This window comes from Ursus arctos, unplaced genomic scaffold (assembly GCF_023065955.2).
Source record: "Ursus arctos isolate Adak ecotype North America unplaced genomic scaffold, UrsArc2.0 scaffold_2, whole genome shotgun sequence".
Classification (NCBI taxonomy): domain Eukaryota; kingdom Metazoa; phylum Chordata; class Mammalia; order Carnivora; family Ursidae; genus Ursus; species Ursus arctos.
In genome coordinates this window covers 150525-173361 of record NW_026622874.1, presented here as the reverse complement: position 1 = coordinate 173361, position 22837 = coordinate 150525, and the positions used below count along the sequence as shown (strand labels likewise).

Below are 22837 nucleotides of genomic sequence, written 5' to 3'. Positions count from 1 at the left end.
TCATGTTAAAAATAATATTCATCCAATGACAGGGAAGTTATTAATCACTAATGTTCCCCCATTATTTCTGCACGGATCCCCTCTCCCTCCTCCTGCATGTACTTAGACACCCTAGTTAGTAAAGGGTATTCACTTTAGCATGTGGTATCAGCTTTGCAGTCATACACTACCCTCAAATACTTGTCGTGCATGGCTAAGCAAAACTCCCAGCGCTGGACAAACATGGAAACAAGGCCAAATGCAGTGATCCTCCCACACAAGGAAAAAGTAAATCATGAGTCCCTGCACCAGAGTTTGGTTGGGCAGGGAGCAGTGATGCTATAAAAAGTAGAAAACCTATTTTTTGTATAGAATGATGCAATATAAAGGGTACTTCCACATCTATTGTCAGCTTGTGAAGCAAAGCAAGGATTTACCATCATGATTTCAAAGCAGCTAACTGAGGGATGAAAGGTTCTAGAATTGGCCTAGACTGGAGGGCGGCAGTGCCAAAACTGGACACATACTCTGCTCTCCTAATTTTTATTCCAGGGATCTTCCACTTCTGAGTAAGCCAGCAGCTCTGGGAAAAACTTCCGACCAACATTCTCTATTGGGATAGAAAAGAAACAGACCACATGGCCTGCACCCTGCTGGGGCTGACAATAGTTACAATGACCAAAGCTCATGAAGGAAGGCTTCAAATGCAGTCTACTGAGAATATATTACCTGAATTAAACATCCTTAGTGGAAATAGTTAAAAAGAGAGAGAAAGAGAGAAAAAGCAGCAAAGACAAGATAGAACCAAACACTTAAGAGTCTATCATTTGCCAAAGAACGTCCTAGGTCCACCAAAGGATATAATCTTGATGAAAACATGCTCCCTGTCCCTTACTAATAATAATACATTATGACAATATCCTCAAATATTTGAGTAATATATCCCAGGTCACACATGGGGAAGGGCTAAGTGTGAGTTTGGTGTTGTTTTATGCCCCCCATAACATCATTCATTTATAATTATCTGTTTTAAATTTATACTTTAAGAGCCTACAAACACATCATTGTGGTTTTTTTTTCCTTTTGTGTATGTCTTAATGGTTGAAAGAGGAACAGAATAGAACTGCTATATTTTGAAAGGGGTCAATATAAGTTTCTGTTTCTTCCAGGTTCCATATCTTATGCAAAATGAGAATTAAACAGCAGTCTCATTATGTTAAGCTTTTTCCTGATCTTCTAGATCAGACTTATCTACTAAACTTCCCCTGAAAGCCTGTATTATCTATCAGTTGAAATGGTAAGAGGAAATGTGTTGTTGATAAGCAAATCTGGAGTTAGACATTAATGATAAGTGCTTAAGATGTTGGTGAATACAGAGATATCACATATTGTGTATCATCATGTACTGACGGTCTATGCTGGAGAAATAAGAAAAAATCAGGTATGAGAGGCCAATTATGATCAAACAGAAGCTAACATGTCTAGCTTCAGATACTAATGCCGCAAGTTTTACAATAAAAAGAAGACCCTCCTCAGTATAAATATCTAGGGTTGTCTCAAGGCAAGAAGACAAATGTGTAGTCAAACTGCTAGACACATCATAGGAGAAACAAGTCACAAGACACATGGTCCCTACCTGCAAGGAAGATGACCTCAGCTCATGAAGGGATGTGAACACATGAGGATGTAGCTCTCTGCTCCCCCTGGACAGAACTCCCTGCACATGTGGACAGCATGGAGTAGACACTCTTACAGCAAACTCCCTCCTCTGAGCACATCATCAGGCTCAAAATTCCAGGTAAGGAAGAAATACTTTGGTATGTCAACTTTATAAAACACTTGCAGATTGGCCTGCAGACGTGCTGGCTTTTCCAAGTCTTCAATACCATGGACCTTTATATATTTTTTTTAAGAAGTTGACTGCCCTTGTGTGATGAACTGGGATTCACATGATGCATTTTGTTACCTAACACTGACAATACAGAAAAGAGCAGCAATAAATGTATTTGACATCAATTATAATAAAATGTCACACTACAACAAAGCATTAAAAAAGTGATTTGGGGGGGGCGCCTGGGTGGCTCAGTTGGTTAAGCATCCAACTCTTGATCTTAGTTCAGGTCTTGATCTCAGGGTTGTGAGTTCAAGCCCTGTGTTGGGATCCACACTAGGCATGGAGCCTACTTAAAAATAAATAAATAAATAAATAAATAAATAAATAAATAAATAAATAGTAAGTGAGTGACTTTGGAATCAATGTCATACACCACACCAATAAAATAAAAAATAAAAATCATATGATCACCTCAATTGATACAGAAAAAGCATTTGACAAAGTACAACATCCATTCATGATTAAAAAAAAAAAAAAACTACTCTCAACAAAAAGAAGAAAGAACATACCTCAACATAATAAAGGCCATTTATGAAAAACCCACAGCTAACATTACACTCAATGGTGAAAAACAGAGCTTTCCCTCTAAGGTAGGAACAAGACAAAGATGTCCACTCTCACCGCTTGGATTCAACATAGTACTGGAAGTTCTAGTCACAGCAATCAAAAAAGAAAAAGAAGTTAAACTGTCACTATTTGCAGATGATATGATACTATACACAGAAATTTCTAAAGACTCCAATAAGGGGCACCTGGGTGGTTCAGTTGCTTAAGCGTCCAGCTCTTGATTTTGACTCAGGTCATGATCTCAGGGTCATGAGATAGAGCCCTGTGTCATGCCCGGTGCTCAGCATGGAGTCTGTTTGAGATTCTCTCTCCCTCTCCCTAAGCCCCTCCCACCTCTCTCTCTCAAATAAACAAAATCTTTTTTTAAAAAATTTAAAAAATAAAAACTCCATTAAGAAGCTACTAGAATAAGTTAGTTCAGTAAAGTGGCAGGATAAAAAATTAATACCCAGAAATTGGTAGTATTTCTACACACTAATAACGAAGTAGCAGAAAGAGAAATTAAGGAAACAATACCATTTACAACTTTACCAAAAAGAATAAAATAACTAAGAATAAACTTAAAAAGTAAACAACTTGTACTCTGAAAACTACAAAACACTGATGAAAGAAATTGAAGATGACACAAACAAATGGAAAGATATTCCATCATCATGGATTGGAAAAATTAACATTGTTAAAATGTTCATACTACTCAAAGCAATCTACAGATTTAATGAAATCCCTATCAAAATACCAGTAGCACTTTTCACAAAACTAGAACAAATAATCCTAAAATTTGTATGGAACCCCAAACGATCTCAAATAGTCAAAGCAATCCTAGAAAGAAACACAAAGCTGCAGGTATCACAGTCCCAGATTTCAAGATATACCAGAAAGCTGTAATCATCAAAACAGTATGGAACTGGCACAAAAACAAACACATAAATCAACAGAACAGAACAGAGACCCCAGAAATAAACCCATGATTATATGGTCAATTAATCTATGATAAAGAAGGCAAGACTATACAACAGAGAAGAGAAAGTCTTTCCAATAAATGATGTTGGAAAAACTGGACACATAAAAGAATGAAACCAGACTACCTTCTAACACCAAACACAAAAATAAACTCAAAATCGATTAAAGACCTAAATGTGAGACCTGAAACCATAAAAATCCTAGAAGAAAACATAGTAATTTCTTTGACATCAGCCATAGCAACATTTTTCTAGGTATGTCTCCTAGGACAAGGGGAAAAAAGCAAAAATAAATTATTGGGACTACATCAAAATTAAAAACTTTTTTATAGCAAAAGAAACTATCAAAAAAAATAAAAAGACAACTTATGGAATGGTAGAAGATATTTGCAAATGACACATCCAATAAGGGGTTAATACCCAAAATATATTAAAAATTAATAAATTTAACACCAAAAAAAAAAAAAACCCAAATAATCTGATTAAAAAATGAGAAGAGGACTTGAATAGATATTTTTCTAAAGAAGACATACAGATGGCCAATAGACACGTGAAAGATGGTCAACATCACTCATCATCAGGTAAATGTAAATCAAAACCTCAATGAGATATCACCCCCCACCTATCAGAATGGCTAAGATCCATGTGACAAGAAACAACAAATGTTGGCAAGAATGTGGAAAGGATTCCTCCCGCACTGCTGGTGGGAATGTAAACTGTTGCATCCACTGTGAAAAACAGTATGGAAATTCCTCAAAAAATTAAAAACAGAAATACCATATGACCCAATAATTCTACTATTAGGTATTTACTCAAAAGAAAATAAAAACACAAATGTGAAAAGATATATGCACTTCTATGTTTATTGCAGCATTATTTACAGTAGCTAAGTTATGGAAGCAACCAAAGTGTCCATTAATAAACAAACTGACAGGAAAATATGGCGTGCGCGCACACACACACTGGACTATTACGCAGCCATAAAAAGGATGTCATCATGCCATTTGTGACAACATGGATGGATGTAAAGTGTATTATGCTAAGTAAAGTAAACCAGACCAAGAAAGAAAAATACCATATGATTCTACTCATAAGTGGAATCTATAAAGAAAAAAAAATAAGTAAAGAAATGAAAAGCAGAATCACCCCTATAAATACAGAGAACAAACTGATGTTGCTAGAGGGGAGGAATGGAGGGCGTTGGGCAACAGGGGTGAAAGGAAAGGGAGATACAGTCTTCCACTGATGGAAAGAATAAGTCACAGGAATAAAAGGCAGAGCATAAAATACAACTGACAACATTATAATAGCATTGTACCTTGACAGAAGCTAGCTACAGTTGTGGTAAACACGGCATAACATATACACAAACTTGTCAAATAACTAAGTTGTACACCTGCAACTAATGTGACATTATGTGTCAACCAGAAAGAAAGAAAGAAAGAAAGAAAGCAAAAAATGTGACTTTGGTATATAGACCTCTGACGAGAGTCCCTACGGAGCCTATTAAAATGTGTATAAAGTTCATATTTGGCTTCCATCAAGGCCTTTCCCTAAGAAAGAAAGAAAAAGAAGCTATGCAACTTCGATTAATCAAGAGCTGAAATTGGACAAAAACAGATCAAGAAATTTAATCTAATAAATCTAATAAAATTGGCCAAAGAATATCATAGAACATAAGTAACAATGATTACCAACCACTTTTTAGGACCTATGTTAGAATATGGATTTATTTGGGAAGTTCTTTAAGAGCTCATGAAGCAAACCAACGTTCAAAGGAAAAAAATTAGATGTGTCAGAGGGAAATACTTCAAAAGAAAAAAATTAATTTTAATCTATTAAGTTAAATCCATAAACGTGAATCTAATGAATGGCAGCTTCTAAAATACCTCTAGTTGAAGAATTTTTTACCTATTTAAAGCAGTCTCAAATCAAAGGAAGGAGACAAACGGATCACGGCTGCCACTCGTCCTTTAGAAGTCAAACATGGTGGTCTTTTCTGGTTGTACGGAATGTTAGTGGTCCCCACATTCAGCCTCTCCAGGGTTACAAGTACCCAGTACAGCTTCCTCCAGTCTCTGTTTGAACATCTCCAGGGAACACTGAAATCACTCCTTTCAAGACCGTCTATTCCAAGGCTGGACATTCTATAAGGGAGCGAATCTAGCTCCTCTACCCCAAACACATTCACCTTTCTGCTTGGATATACACCCAAAGTTTAAAATTTGTCTCTGAAGTCAATGGAGAGCCACTGAATAATTGTCAGAAGAGCATTAAACATTCCCCTGGAAAGAACAAGATGAGTATTTTAAGAAATATGTTCTGAGGTGTATTTTAACAAGATTTAGTGACTGATTGGATTTAATAAAGAGGAAGTGTGAGGAAGTGTGAGGAACTTGGCTAACTTGCACAACTCCCAGATTTTGGCTTAAGAGACTGGTTAAGGGTTGTGCCAGAACTGTTACCATCCACCAGGGCAGGCAATAAATAAGGGAGTAATTTGGGTTTAGAGGAAAGAGAAGTTGAGTTTGGATCCACTCCCACATTCCTATGAAAATATTTTTAAGGCAATAGGAAATCTGCACCTGGAATTAATGAGAGAACTGAACCAGAAATTTGAGACATGCATGGGAAAGATTCTGGAGGGCAGATGTCAAGGTGGACAAAGAGAACTGGGTGAAGGTGTGAAAAGTTAGCCTAAAATATAGTGGGCAAACTAAGGAGAAATACGTAATGGAAACCAAGGGATGGGTGTTTTTCTGGTTGGATAAAATATTATATAGTTGTTTAAAAATGATGAAACACTTTAAATATTAGAGATTTTAATTAATGTTGAGTGTAAAACACAACCTACTAAATTAAAATGTTAGTAATGTTTCTAGATTTTAGGATTATAACTCCCCAAAGAGAGCCATAGATACACAAAAACTAATCACACACAATTCAAAAAGGAAGTCACAACAACGACAATAATTTCAAAAGAATCTACATAGTGCATATCATGATCTAGGATTATATTTCAATTATTTTGCTGTAAAAAAAAGTATTGCTTTTAAAAGCCTATATAACTATTGTGATATTATGATCTTTTGTTTTTTGAGAGAGCTGGTGCAAGATGAGGGGCAGGGTGGTGGCAGAGGGGAAGGAGAAAGAATCCCAAACAGGGTCCATACTCAGTGTGGAGCCTGACATGGGGCTTGATCTTAGGACACTGAGATCATGACCTGAGCTGAAACCAAGAGTCAGGACCCCAGCTGGAGTCATGACCAGAGCCAAAGACGGATGCTTAACTGACTGAGACACCCAGGTGCCCCGTGATATTATGATTTATTAACGAAAAATATATATTTGATTTTCACCCAGTTCTGGCATAGAGCCTCTAAAATCCTTGGAATTTCCTAAGTGATCACAGCAATAAAGGCATCTTGGAATAGTCACAACAAACCCCTTTCAACCACCGCTGAATTTATGAGATGACTTTCAGAAAGCACCCAAGGATGAGGACAGGTTACCAGGGAAGAAAACCTTGCGATTAGAAGGCTGGAAATTTTGGGGCACCTGGGTGGCTCAGTTGTTAAGTGTCTGCCTTCGGCTCAGGGCGTGATGCCAGGGTTCTGGGATTGAGCCCCACATCGGGCTCTTCCACCAGAAGCCTGCTTCTCCCTCTCCCACTCCCCCTTCTTGTGTTCCCTCTCTTGCTGGCTGTCTCTCTCTCTCTGTCAAATAAATAAATAAAATCTTTAAAAAAAAAAAAAAAGGCGGCTGGAAATTTTAACCTTGACCTCCAGGAGGGGAGAGGAGCTGGAGATTGAGTTCAGTCACCAAAGGCAATGATTTACTCAATCAAACCCCTATAATGAAGCCTCCTTAAAAACCAGAAGGACTGGATTAGGAGCACTTCCAGGTTGGTGAACACATTGGGGAAAGTGCCATGCTAAGAGAACATAAGAGTTCCACACCTTCCCCACACCTTGCCCTATGCATCTCTCTCATGTGACTGTTCCTGAGCCATATCCTTTTATAATAAACTTTTATAATAAAGTTATATCCTTTTAGGGTAATCTAGTAAGTAAAATATTTCTCTGAGCTCTGTGAGCTGCTCTAGCAAATTAATTGAACCCAAGGAGAGAACCTATAACTGGTCAGTCAGAAGCCCAGTGGCAACCTGAACCTTTGGTTGGCAGTCTGTAGGACTGAATCCTTAACCTGTGGGCTCTGATGCTATCTCCAGGCGATAACGTCAAAATTAACTTGAATTATAAAACACTTAGCTGGTGTCATAAAGAATTGCTTAGTGCTGCAGGAAAAAAAAACCACACACATTGGATCAGAAACCCAAAAAACCCATATAGGTGGATCAGAATCTTACCTATAAACTTTAGATATTACTAACTAAACTTTAAGTTTAAAAATATTTATAAAGGAAATCATGCCACACAAGTGAAAGACACTGAAAAGATTTCTTTATCCCAATAATAACTAGAAAAAATACAAAAGCAAGATACCACTACCCTTAGCAATAAAACATATGAAGCATCAGCAACGAAAACAAAAATCCTCAGTGGAGAAGATTCTAGAACTCTAGTAAAAGCACATAAATGATCTAAATAAATGAAGAGGTCTTTCACAGTCATGGATGATATTACAGAAGTGACAATAATCCTTAATTTAATCTATAAATTTAATAAATATCAATCAAACAGCATCAGGACTTTTTAAAAAACCCCACACTTACATGGAAGACAAGTCCCTCAACTTTGAAAAGGGGGACACTTCCAGTAATTATACACATTGCAAAGCCTTACTTTAAGAACTGCGTAGTACTGCCTGACGACGGAAAATCAAACCTAAAAGGAACAGACCCTCAGAAATGAACTTACCTATATATGGGAAACCCACAAACGTAGCATGAAAAATCAGTGAGTAAAAACTATATGGGAGATGATGTTGAAAAACTGGCTTGCCATATTAAGAAGAATAAAACTGAATACCTACATTACATCATACACCCAAGAGGATGCTAGATAGTTTAAAGGCTTAAATGTAAAGGGTGAAATGATTAAGCTCATAGAAGACTATGGAGAAGAGAATGTAACCTAGGAGTGAGACAGAATTCCTTAAATGAGAAGAAAATAGCACAAAACATAAGTGAAAAATAGAACTGGTCATATCAGACTTTGAGTATTTCTGTTCAAGCAGGGACACAACAGATGTGAAGGAGGTATGAAATATTAGAGGAAGATATATATAATACCTAAACCTGATTCTATATGTTAAGATTCCAGTGATTACATACAACTGCATCCACTCCAAATAGTTTAAATAGTAAGAGACTCACAACAGGGAATTTCTTATTGCAGAGACTCTTGGAAGGGTTGACAAAAAAGATTCTAGGATCTTTTTGGAAGTACTCACCAAGAACCAACTTCAAAGCAGGCCACCAAGGAAGTGGCTGCCGCTTCTCGGATCTGAAGTTCTGGGCACAGAGCACACTCCCACTGCTAGAATTAGGAAGCCTTGCGGCTGACGTTACCGCTGCTGCCAGCCCCCAGACGGTGCTCCCTCAGCCACCAGCCACCCCAGGAGCAGGGACAAACCAGCCCCAGCCTAGATCTCAGGAAAAGAACACCTGAGCACTAGACCTCTGCTGACACCGCTCCGGAAGAATGTGCGTTCCTCAGCAGTGCTTGTAAGTGCAAACAACAGAAGTTAGTCCTGGCTTCGCTTGGGTCTTCAAAATCCAATGGAAAGTCATCAAACCTAAGCCACGTTGGAAACAAAACCCGTAAGGGACTCTGAGAAGCATCACTTTTCCGTTAGCCTCTAATAGAAGGAAAGAAAACCAGGAGCTTAGTGACAATCCCTCATACCCTTCACATTGGTAATAAAATAATATCAAGAAGATCCAAAGATCCAAAGAACCCTTGAGAATAAATAAGGGAAATCAGGAAACCCTATAGGAAAAGATAAGAGGATATGAACAGGCAATTCACGACGGGTTTACCCAAATGGCTAAAAATAAAAGTTTTCTCAAAGGCATTAGACATCAGACAAATATAAAATAAAAAGTAAAGCAAGATACTGCTTTCCCTCATTGGATTGGTAAAAATTGAAAAATTAAATACGTGCTAATTCACTGTGTATTAATAGTGAAAACTGGGGAAAACATTCTGGAATAATCTGGCAGGACCTAGACAAATTAAGTCAGTATTTTAGGGCCCAGCAACCTGGCTCCTGAACAAATATCCCAGAGACAGTCTCACACCAGACCCCACACGGAGATACTCAGCGTGTTATCTGTGGTTGTGGAGAGGAACGAGAGTCCAGGTGTCCGTGCAGGTGTCCGTCCAGGTGCGGACACTTCAGGTGTCCGTCCAGGTGTCCGTCCAGGTGCGGACACTTCGGCAAAACATGAGGACTGTCCAGCCACGGGGTCTGGGGTCACCCACGAGCCCGCAGAGCCCTCATGTTTGGAATATCGTAGAGCAATAAGAAGCAATGAACTTGGAAGACAGTCACCCAGAAAACTTTGTAAACTTTTTTCCAAAGGCTGCTGAGTAGTTGTTTTTTTGTTTTTCTTGAAGCAACACAAAGGGGCAGGCGGGTGGCCCAGTGATCTCAGGGTCAGGAGATCAAGGCCCGCGTGGGGCTCCGCGCTCAGTGGGAAGTCGGCTGAGGACCCTCTCCCTCTGCTTCTCCCCACTCTCTCTCCAATAAGTAAATAAATCTTTTAAAAATGAAAGACAAAAAGCCACAGAAATAAGTCCAACTCAGAACGTTCGTATGAACTGAAATATATACAGAAATATGACATACTTCACAAAAATACATACAATGCCAAGGATGTCAAACATCAAAAGCAGTTCCCTCAAAAATAAAAACATAATCAATAAACAAAGAACGGTTCCCTATGCCCTTTGGGAGGGCAGAGCGGGAGATGCACATTCCGGCTTTTCCCTGCTTTTCAAGAAGTCACATCATGCCAATCAGCTTTTGCAAAATATCCGTGGGAGCACTTATTTCCACCCACCAAAGAAGACGTTTTCACTTTCCCGAAAAAAGGCAAAAAGCGGAAGGAGCCTTCCGCACTTGCTGTCCAGCTCCCCTTGGGGGGGAGGGGCGCGCCCCCGCGGCGAGAGTGGCGCCGCCCCGCGTCCTCCGGCGGAATGACAGCCAGGACATCAGCGTCAGCACCTGCCTCTGAGCGCGTCCCCGCGCGTCTGCGCCCGCCTCTGGGCGCGTCCCCGAGCCTCTGCACCCGCCTCTGAAGCGCTGGGTCTTCGTTTACTCGGTGCGGCCATTACAAGATGTGTCCTACGGTGTCGGGAAAAGCCTGGGGACCCTCCAAATGTTTCCCATATAAATTGACGGTCACTGTTTCTTTGCTTTACACCATTTTGGCTTACACAAGTTTGCACACGAGCGCTGTGCTTTTGGATAACGAGGGAAACCTATACAGGGAATAAATGCGGACAAAATGAAGAGACTCGCACGGACCAATGACGGGCTGTGCCGTGTGCTGAGGGATATGAGTAAATGCTCTGTTTTCCCCTGAAGATCGGGAACAGAGTGTTAATAATGCTTGAAACTAATAGAACAGGAGATATCTGACAAACTGACTCAGGACAGGACAAGAGACAGACTGAGCAACAAGGGGGGATAAAACCACAGAGCATTAAAATATTAATCCATACACAGTAGAGATCCTAAACTTTGGCCTCAGGGAAGTAGGGAATCCCTGGAATGTTTCTAAACTGCCCTGGCCAGCTCGTCTTTATACTGCTAATAGTTTACTCTCTCGTCCTGCAGGAATTATCAGAGAAGAGCCAGAGCCGTGATGGAAGAGCGTGGGCCTGATGCCCAGGAGAGGGAGCAGCTGGAGACACGTGACTTAGCCAAAAGGAAACTGGTGGCTCCACCTTAGGCATTAGCCTAAAGCTACCTAAACCTTCATGCCAGCTTTTACTATCCCAAGGCAGACGGTGGTGAAAATGATCTGTGAATTTAGAATCAAATAAGGCTCCTTACAGAAATAATCCAAATCAGAGATAAAAGTCTTCTGGGATGACTTTTTTGCGTATATCACGTTTGGCCCAGGCAACCGTCTCTCTACAGAAGTCACTGCAGCTCTTACTCAACCTTCTATGCCCACCCGCAATCTGCCAGATCCAACGCAGTCAACACACTTTGGTATTTTTCTAAAATTGGAAGAGACAGATCAAATCCTATATCCTGAAATAAACTACCAGGATACTATCCAAACATTTTACACCCTCAAAGCCATTTAACAAAAATAGCACTACAAGGATGGTAAGATATATTCGTCTTGCAGAACATCTTAGGTAGCTGCAAACTATGACACGTCCCATAAAGAATTTGCACGCCTTATGTCGCCAAAGGGGAAGTATTAGTCTACAGATTGAAATGGGGTGGAGCGGAAGAGGAGGCGCCAACGATCTACAAGTTGCAAAATACTAGCTCTATTGTATTCCCATTGTTTTCATTACTCTTTTAAAAGATAAGCCTTGCATGTTAATAATGAAGAGACTCGTTGTTTAGATAACTTTCCACAGAGTATTCAAATGAATTCATTTGTGATCCTGAAATAGTTCTATTCTATCTAGTCCATTTGCTTCTTAATGGGCTTAAACAAGCTGAGCTTCTTTCAGGACAATGATAAGACAAAAGTAAAAATCCTAGGAGCTCTCAAAACCTTTTAGCCTCAGTCTGTAAGAAAGTTTTTAAGTCAATGAAAACTTCTACATGGAATATCGTACATTAATAAAAATTATGAGTAAGCATATAGCACAGTAGGGAAAATTGAAAACATCCAAAACCCAACATAGATGAACCTTGAGCTACTATGGTTTAACTGCATGGGTGTGCACTCACGCAAGGAATTTTTTTATAAATACAATACAGTACTATAAACATACTTTACCTTCCTTATTATTTTTTTAAAGATTTCTTTATCTGAGAGAGACAGAGTGTGTGTATATGAGCGGGGGGAGGGGCAGAGGGAGAGGGAGAAGCAGACTCCCCACCAAGCAGGGAGCCCAATGCGGGGCTCGATCCCAGGACCCTGAGATCATGACCTGAGCCAAAGGCAGACACTAAACCACTCAGGTGCTCCAACTTCCTTATTATTTTTTTAAATAAGATTTTCTTTTTCCTAGGTTACCATATTGTAAGAATACAGTAAATAATACATATAACATACAAAATATGTTTTAATAGACTGTTATTGATGAGTTTTATGGTCAATAGCAGGCTATTAGTAGTTAGGTTTGGGGGGAGTCAAAAGTTATACATGGATTTTTGACTGGGGGTGGGGGTTGGTGCCCTTAATCCCTGTGTTGTTCAAGGGTCAACTGTATGTTAAAGTACAATGACATAAGAGAATTAATAGTACTACTTTTTTTGAGCAGTTTAAACTAAAAGAAAAATGCAAAGTCAACTATACATCCAAAAATAGGAGAGGACTTATACTATAGATAATAAATCCAAAAAGAACTTGCTCAATGTCTGATGTCAATATTAGAAAGATTCTATATACATATACTCATTATACCCCTTGCATCACACATTGTACAACAAGCTTTCCTTTTCATAAAACATGTCAACCGTACACCACACAGTCACTACCTTAGCGCTCAGAATCACAAGGTCCTAGACTCGCATCAGGTATGGCAGTCCGAGCAAGCCACATCTCCTGTAGTATCAACCAGCATCCGGTCTAAACTAGCCAAATCAAAACATCACTGCTCTCACCATCACTAACTACCAAAGTATCTTTATCCCGCAGGATAAACGGATCCTCCAGCGCAGGGATTTTCTTCAGCTCTAACAATAAAGGAAAACTAAACATGCAGAGTATCACTATTAGGAGGAAAGGTAACTGCCGGAATGGTCACTTCTATAGAATTCAGTGTTGGAAGAGCCCCGGACGAAGCAGCTTCGTTTTTGTACCTAGGAAATCGGGGTGCCAAGAAGAGGTAAGAAATTATTGCCTCAGGGCTTGCAGGAAATCAGTGAGATAAAGGGAGGTAGATTGAAAGACTTCTCAGCCTGAACTACTGTCATAGCAATACTATGAACTTACTGATAAACATCATTCTTTCCCCTCCTGTGTATGCAAAGCAACAACTTAAATGACACAGAATTAACTTCCATATATGTCCACTATATGACTGGGTCCTACAACAAAGAACGAACAGGCTTAATTTTTTCAAGAAATCATCCCAGTCCCCCTGAAAATAAAAAGGCTGTCTTCAGCCCATCATGGCTCTGGTATAACAGAAAATACAGCTCTGAGTGGGTCCAGGATATGTGGAAACTGGCTGGATCACAGAAGAGTGGTAGCTATTTTCCTATTCAATCAACACCTCCCAGTGGAAAAGTGGAAGACATATGTTTCCCTTTCTCTCATCCATAGAGGAGCAAGTGTCAAAGAGTAACAATTCTCCAGCATGGTTAGAGTCCTCTTACAGCACCCAATAACTGTCATTATCTGTTTATATAATGTTGATGGGATAATACCTTGCTTTACTAAATAGCATTTCAAATTGATTGGAAGTCATATTTGTCATATATCTATATTTTTAACATAAAAAAGGCCTGGGAAAGTTTTCAGCCACTGAAATTGTACCCAATAACTATCAAGTCACAAGCAGTACTTATTTGTTTCTTCCTAATGGTCCCTTAATGCTAAATTTCATTAACATCAGGTTATTACTTACAACGCAAAAGCAGGAATAAACAGACTAATAAAATTTTCTCTATTTCCTTACTTCTTCTTTCATTACCAATAAAATTTATAATTGGAAGCTCAATTACTGTATTATCATTGTTATTTTTAAATCAACCAACAAATATAGGAATAAATATTCTCTCAAAACAAGTTCTATCAAAGTATCATTCTACTTTCATCAGATTCAATCATACCTCAATGAAAATAATTAATTTCGACTAATCAAAAATGTTAATAATTTCCCAGCTTGAATTCAGTAGGAAGTTACCAATAGGAAACCTAGATATCCGACTTGCCTGTCCAAAAGTAATGGCAGGGGTGCCTGGGTGGCTCAGTCGGCTGAGGGTCCGACTCGTGGTTTTGGCTCAGGTCATGATTTCAGGGTCATGAGATCAAGCCCTGCATAGGGTTCCATACTCGGTGGAGAGTCCGTTTGAGATTCTCTTTCTCCCTCTCCCTCTGTTCCTCCCCCAATTCGTGCTCTCTCTCTAAGATAAATAAATCAAGTCTTTAAAAAAAATAAGTAAAGATTTTTAAATTGTCAAACAATTATTCATGAAGACCTCCCTATGCTAAACATCTATCACATTCACTGGCACAGAGCTGGCACGGAAAAGATATTGGTGGGTGTGTTGATAGAAGACTAGATGATGGACAGAATCAGGTGAGTATACAAGGAGGAAGGAAAAGCAGAAACAGGTGAGAAAAAAGACTAAAGAATCCCTAAGCCCAAGAAGTGCATACATGATACAATGGAGACAGTAAGTGCAGAGATACTGAGATAAATGGATCCAGCTAGGGGTAATTGGTAAAGACACAAAAAATGAAAATGGGAATTTAATCAGCCCTTTCAGATGCTAAATCAAGAGAGAGAAATAGTATGGTCCAAAAGGGTAAAAACTTCAAGACAAAGGCACAAGTCAGGAAAATGAAATGGACATTCATAAAACAGTAAGCAGATTAAGTTGTCTGAAGTTGAGAGCTTATGAAGGAAACTGTGGACGGTTAAGGCGGCAAAGCCAGGCACTGCCACGCAGACGCGGTGCAGAACATGGATACTAAGGGTGTCTGCCCGCTGCCTCCTCCTCACTTCAACTTTAAAAATTACCACCTGGGGCGCCTGGGTGGCACAGCGGTTAAGCGTCTGCCTTCAGCTCAGGGCGTGATCCCGGCATTATGGGATCGAGCCCCACATCAGGCTCCTCCGCTATGAGCCTGCTTCTTCCTCTCCCACTCCCCCTGCTTGTGTTCCCTCTCTCGCTGGCTGTCTCTATCTCTGTCGAAAAAATAAATAAAATCTTTAAAAATAAATAAATAAATAAATAAATAAATAAATAAATAAAAATTACCACCTGAACCTAATCACACAGCCATCCCTCCATCACCAGCTTTCCTTATCCAAACCCTGAAGGAAACCCACAATCATAGAAAATGATAAAAGGAAAAAAAAAACATGATGCATAAATGATTGGGAATAAAACAGTGGTTAGGTATATTAACCAAGCTTGTTTGTTTTGTTTTGTTTTAACCAATTTGGTTTTGGACCACTTTGAGCAATGACATTTAGGCAATAAACCAGGAGAGGAAAGCAAATAGCACCAACTATGTGCCTCCTACGTACCAGGCAGAGTTGTAGTGGCTTTAAATATACTATTTCATTTACTCTTTATTAATTTGAAATGACTCCTCTAGCTTCATATATGTAAGAAAAGATTACTTGAGAGTCACTTAAAAAAGCTAGGATACAAACATTACTAGAATAATGGCAGAATAACTGCTGTACCGTCACCTGACTATGTCTGTTCAGCCCACCTTTTTAGTAGAATCAGAAGGAAACACAGCTCCTAAAACCACCTGTTCAATGTCAAACACACGGCTTACATCCTCGTGCCTAAATGCACTTCAGAGTAGGCCAGTGCCCAGCTCATAAAGCAGTCATTAAAACCCATCACTGGGGAACTTGACTTCAATCCAAACCAGTGTCAAAGAAACCATGAGAAAGGGTGTTTCAGACCAAACTAAAATGATTTAAGAACGGCACTTCCAGTCCAAGCTTTTGTTACCAAAATCTGATATATGGAACCCAGTAAGTCAAAATGCAGGAAAAAGAACAGCATTCATATAATCCCTTTTCCTGTTATAATAAGACAGGTGCATTATAATAATTATAATAAGACAGATGCACATCAGGGATGATTTCTGACTTTCCTTCAAGTGTTGGATGTGAAGGACATCTATCCTTGGTCAGATGCTAACGCTAGAAATATGACAGCAAATGGCCTTAACAAATTCACCGTCAAATCATTTAACAAGCTATGTTAAGAAAACCTGTATTCCTAGAATGGAGTATCTCTACGGACACAAAATTCAAGATAACCTTTAGAAAAGCCAAAATGAGAGTCATACAATCCAAATGCTAATGTGTAAGCCATTCACTAATTAGCTAGTTATTTAAAAGCTCACTGATACACTTGATTTTATTGTATACACGTTAACAGATTTGCTCGTCTAAGTCCATACCCTAGATGAAGCTTTTACTAGCTTAATGTAGGCGAGTTACTTCACTTGTTTGAACCCTGCTTAGCTCATTGGGAAACTGGAGATAAACAGCTATAGTTCGAGACTGTTCTAAGGGTTACAGATAACTATGTAATACACCACACAGCGTCTGGCATTTAGTAGAAGTGTAATAAGTAAAGCTTTACATCACAATTATAGGATTTGCCAACCAATAACAAACGGATCAGAAAAATCAAATCAGAAGTATGAGTGGTGGAGAAGAGAAAAAGACAGCTCTACGAATGAATAGCTGACAGGAAGGTTAAAAGTCAGGAAACAGAGACCCAAAACCTCAGAAACAGCAGAGCGGAGCTGGCAGCCTGACACTTCGATGGCTGTTGAGGGCGTCCCCAGTGTTTTCATAGCATGTAACGGTGAGCTGCCTGAAGATGATGTGAAGCCATTTAAAACAGATTAAACTTTGATTCCATGTGTTTAAAAAAGGACAGATAAGCACATAATTGATTTTGGAAAGATACCTATATCAAAAGTGATTTATTTAGCATCACAAATTTAACATTTTACATGTCCAGACTTCAACTGCAAAAATCTATTAACAAGCTTCTGCTAGACTTAATGCACAAAGGAATCTCTCAAATTTCAGAAGCCATTTTTTTCTGCTCCACACTGAAAAAGAGGTACATCAAACAAATTAACTGTGGAAATAGTTCAGTGCAATGCCCTAAAATATCATCGGTTTCTCACAGCTAAAACAAAATAAAGTTTTGGTCTCCATCATCACTCAATGGTTTTCTATCTACCAAACAAACACAAACGTGCCACGAAGATCTCTTCCCCTTGAATTTTCTCCCTACATTTGGAAGGCAGTAAAAAGCAAAACACATCTGTTCCTTTCTGCGGAGCTGACAACCCTCATTGAATGGTTTAAAAATAGAAGATGTTTATGGAAGCTTATAGATACAATGATCACCTGCTTCAAAGGCAGCTGGCAATTGATGGATCCAAAGGCAGGCCAATTTAGGCCAAAACAAACCAATTTTCCTGAGAAGAACGCCACTGTTCCTCAGGCCTCTGGTAATATCCAAGACACCCATAAAACTGTAGAGGGTGGTAAAGAACCAAACGTGACGCCAGACGACTAGAAAACAGCACCGGAGAAACAGGGGCATGTGTCATTCTGGATTCACTCTACCGCCACAAGAACAGTCCCCTGAACACTTACGAGGCAGAGTCTGACCAAAAATCAGTCTCTTCCAGCCCAAGGAAGGCCAGATGTTCAACAATTAAAGGGGCTGACCTTATTAAAAACAAAAACTGAAAAATCTAGTCATTGAAGACTTAAAATTCTGTATTTTTTATAAACAGTTTTCACTCTATGCTGTCTTACAGTACCTACCAAACATGCAAAAATGAGTAATAAGCAAGGACATCCAGACTTAAATCAGTAGACTCGGCTTCTATTTCTGGCTCTGCCTCTGAATGAATCACAGTGGGACCTTGAGAAAGTCATTTCATCTCTTTACCTACCTGCATTTCCCCACCAGTTACAAGATTAGGTCAAACCTGTCAATTTTTTTTTTTAAAGAAAGTGAGTGGGTGAGATAAATATACGGAAATGGGTACACAAATACCTACTGATCACTGACCAGCCATATCCAAACATCAAAGACAAAGTCGGTGACTTCCATATCGAAACAATGCACGCTGCACTTTTCCCCAGCATAGTAAAAAATTCTCCCTGGAGAGGACAACAGAACACAGGTGCTCACTGAACAGGACTCCTTTAAGAGTCCGGAATTTCAAATTTGGAAATACTTAGCAAATTAAAATACAATGCAAGTAACAAGAAGAAGAAGGTTTGTTTGTTTGTTTACTCTTAAGGAAAACAAATCTTCAACCTGTTTAGGGCCTATGATCTTCTGGACTCTGATCAATCTTCCTATGAAGTCCTCTTCCCTGACCCCTGCCAAGATCAGTCCCTTTACCCTTGATGCTCGCAGAGGACCGTACTGCACTTCTCCATTGCTCCCGTGTACTCAGGGAGCCCAGAAGGGGCAGAACCACGATTTAATGACCTTTGTATGCCCTGCCACTAACATATCGCCTGATATGATGTGGGTGCCCAGAATATATACATACACATTTGTTAAATTTAAGAAATGAATATGCATCCAAAGTCTAATGCTATTAGAAAGAGCAACCATTAATATTAATAAATGATCATCTGAATCATTGTGATATTTTCATTTAAAAATACATGTTTATAAGGGGGCCCAGGTGGCTCAGTGGGTTGAGCCACTGACTCTTGGTTTCAGGCAGGTAGTTATCTCAGGGTCCTGGGATCGAGCTCCAAGTCTGGGCTCTGTGCTTAATGGGGAGTCTGCTTAAGATTCTCTCCCCCTGTCCCACCCCCTCCCCCTGCACATGCACTCTCTCAAATAAATAAATCTTTTTTTTAAATGCATATATATACATATATATATATTTAAAAATGAATGATTACCTAGGTAAAGAGGAAATGCATGATCTCTCACCAACATTAAATTCACAAAACTAACTCAAGAACTTTTTTGTCTTCTTTCAAAAATGGTCTTTCAGGGATATTTTTGTTTTGTTTTGTTTTTATATTTTTTACAATTTATCTAAAGGGTATTAGACTATAAGCATTACTTTTTTAACCTACACAATAAAGGGAAGGGAGGAAAAGTTAAAAGAGAGAGAGAGGGGGAAAGGGAGCAAGCAATAAATAAACAAAGTGAATAAAAAAGCCTACCCTTAAGAATCTATAAATGTGAAATAAAAGGTACCATAAGTGAAAATAAAAATGTAGTAAACACAAGTAACTACCACAATATTAATGGCGTTTAGCCAAAATAGCATGTCCATTAAGAAATGAACATTTTATAGATAACCCATTTATTAAAGTAATAGAACAGAGGATGTCAAGCTTTTCAAATTACGTTTTAAATTTTTAATCATTCAAATATTTATCAGAAACCCACCAGTAATTGCATAAATTTTCATTCTTTCCCATTCCTTAAATTCTTATAGTCAATATTTCCTTTAATAATTAAGAGTAGAAGTAAGAGAACAGGAAATAAACTTTCACTCTACCCGTGGGTACTTAAGGTAAAGTCTTGGGACCTATAAGCCTATAAGAAAGGATAAACTCATTATAGTACTTGCTTTTTAACCAAAGTAAGTGAACCCCTTAGCTCGGGCTTTTATGGTGCCCATCAGAATCCATAACAAAGGCTAAAGAGAGGCACCAGTTGGATTACATGTCCTTTTGGTTTTCTCACCTTCACTATCTCCAAGCTATTCCCTGTTTTGATTGGGCATAAAAGCAAAAGAAAATTATCCGTAATAATTCTATTTCATTATTTATTAACTTTCTAATAGCATGTATTAGATTTGGTTGCATCAGCAAACATGAATGTCCCTTAACTTCGATGAGTAGTCTACCCAGATTGCTGAGAAATAGAAACTCCATATTACATACATACATATACACACATATATTAGAGCAGTCAGAGATCACCTCTGGATGGTACTGGAATAAATCATTTGTTTCTCCAACATTGACACTTGTCAAAGAATCATTAACAATTTTGTTCTTTTCAATGCTGTGAAGATAAGGACGGAAAGAAAATGATGGCTCAGCTAACTGCCAAAAACAAAATACAAATACAAATAAAAAAATAAAGAGTTGATCAGCCTGGCGGGACCCTGGACATGGGGAACAGCATATAGAGAAGCCCTTTCTTGAGATGACTTAGGAGAGACACAGCACAGTTGTTCTCTCTGTATAAGAAAGAAAGAAAGAAAGGAAGAGAGAAAGAAAAGGAAGGAAAAGAAAAGGAAGGGGAAAAAACAAGAAAAGAAAGGGAAAGGAAAGGAGAGACAAAGAGAAAAGAAAAGAAAAAAGAAAAAAGAAAGGGAAGGGAAGGGGTAGTAGTGGCAGGGAAAGGGAAAGACAAGACTAGACAAGACAAAACCAGAAATTTTACTAAACTGGTGTGCAGGGCCTGAAAGGATTCCCCTAAGCAGGCAGGATGTGCCATAAGCAGGTCTAGGCTTCTGAGAGCGAGGAGAGCAGGTGACAGCGGAAGGCCCTGATTGGCTGCAGGGTGCACTCACCTGTGAACACGTTCTGGAAACCATCAGCCGCAGCCTGTGCCCCAGACACCTTGGCTGCCTGCGCTGGGGGCGCCCCACCGCTCCCCTCCGAGGCCGCCGCATGTTCCAGCAGGTGCGCAGAGCCCCCGGCCGGGGACGCGCGGCTGCCCAGCTCCTCGGTCCAGTCGGCTGAGCGGCTGAGGCCGCAGGCGAGGCCGCTGTCAGCCCGGTGCTTCTTGGCTGGAGCGGCGGCTGAGACTAGGGCAACTCTGGGCCCCCGGCTCAGGGAGGACTCCAGCCGCCTCTTGATCCTGGGGCTCTGGCTGGGGGACTGAGAGGGAGAGTGATTGGGCGAGCTGAGCTGCCGGGTGGTGGTCTTGATGTAGCAGGGAGTGATGAGCGGGTAGGGCTTGAAGCAGCGTGGGCTGGGAGCCGGGCTGCTGGGCAGGGAGGCTGCTGCCGGGGCGCTGGGCCTGCTGCACTCCCCCTCGGACTCTGCCCCCAGCCTCGGGGGAACCTCTTCCACCCCCAGGCCCCACGTCTCTCCTGGAGAGTCTCGGGGGGCATCCTCAAATGCATCTTCCTCGGCTTCCCCGTCGGTGTCCCCCACCCCTGGCCCGGCAGCTCTGGCCGAGCCCTCTCCCGGTGAGGACTCAGGGAATGGGAAGGCGGTGGAGGAGGGCGAGTCTGCGGCTGCGGGCTGGCCCACAGGCAGGCCAGGCATCGCCAAGGCTCCAGGGCCGCTGGGGGGCGGTGGCTGCTCAGGCACCTGGGGCTCGGTGACCAGACTGCCAGGCAGGTCAGAGAGCGCAGACAGAGCCTGCTCCACGTCAGGACTGCAAGGGGCCTCCCGGGCTGCGCTGCTGGACCCCAGCAAGTACTGGTCCAGGCCCAAGAAGGCCCCGGGCTGGGGGGAGGCGGCTGTGGGGGGCGCTGCCGACTCCTCGGAGCCCTGGAGCTGCTGCTGCTGCTGCTGCTGCTGCTGCTGCTGCTGCTGCTGCTGCTGCTGGCGGATCGCCTGCTGAATGTCTGAAAGCAAATCCTCTTGCTCCGTGGCCGAGTGAAAGCTATAGATGTCCGTGTCCGAGCCTGAACTGGTCCTTTGTCCATCCTGCATCCCCACGGCTGTTTCCAAATCCTCCAAGACCACCCTGCCCCCAACCCCAGCATCAGTGGGTCCATGGCCACTTGGACGGGTTACCTCGAAAGGGTCAGCACACTCGGTGTCCGATAGGCCTGTCTCGTCTGCCGAGAGGCTGAGGTCTGGAGTCTTGGTGACCATAGAATGCGCGCTGTCCAGCTCCCCGGTCTGCAGGGCCTGGGAGTCCAGCACATCCTCGCGGGAGCCGCCGGTGCTCTTCCCCTTGGACAGGTTCTTCCTGATCCGCAGGTTGGAAAACACTGAGGCTCTAGATTCCGACTTGCTCTTCTTCTTGCCCGGCTCCCCCCCGCCGCCACCCCCTCCCCCCTTGCCGTGCTTGCCCAGCGCCTTCTTGCCCCCGCTCCCCTTCTTTGTGGCTTCCACATCCCTGGGCCCAACAGCATCCTCTGCGCTGCTTCCGCCTTCGTGCAAGGCATCACCTGCGCTCCTCTTCAGCTTCCCATCCTGGTTCCCCATGTTGCAATCCCGCTGCTCAGCCGAGGCGCGTCCAACACTCAGGCCATGCCGGCCCTCCTTGGCCCCCAGCCCGCACAGGGGGAGGCACGGGGGCCAGTCAGGCCGCCGGGCAGGCCTCTGGGCGAGGAGGCCAACGCGCGTGGGGCTGGCCCTGCTCGCATCTGCCGCCTCTTTGCACAATGCGCGCCTGCTCCCGCGGCTGCCGTGGCTGCGCCTGCAGCCCAGAGCAAGCGGGGCTCGAACATGCTCAGTGCAGCACTCAGAGCCAGCCAATGGCTGCGCAGAACGCAGTCCGGGCCTGGCCCCCCAATGGCCGCCGCCGGCCCCTCCGCCGTCGCTTGGCTCCTCACCGAAGCGGGGCGCGAAAAATGTTTGCTCTATCTCGGGCACTTCCACCTCCACCGTGTGAACCGAATGCATTGTCCCGGTGG

At 41.6% G+C, this 22837-nt stretch overlaps 1 protein-coding gene across 1 annotated transcript in view; it reads right to left on the bottom strand.

The window, feature by feature from the left end:
- FMN2 (formin 2) overlaps positions 1–22615 on the bottom strand; it is a 356215-nt gene extending 333600 nt beyond the window's left edge. Inside the window, exon 1 of the mRNA XM_057315375.1 lies at positions 20810–22615. Within this exon, the coding sequence (XP_057171358.1) occupies positions 20810–22406 (1597 nt within the window). The 5' untranslated portion in view covers positions 22407–22615. The remainder of the gene's footprint in view (positions 1–20809) is intronic.
- Positions 22616–22837: the final 222 nt, after the last annotated feature.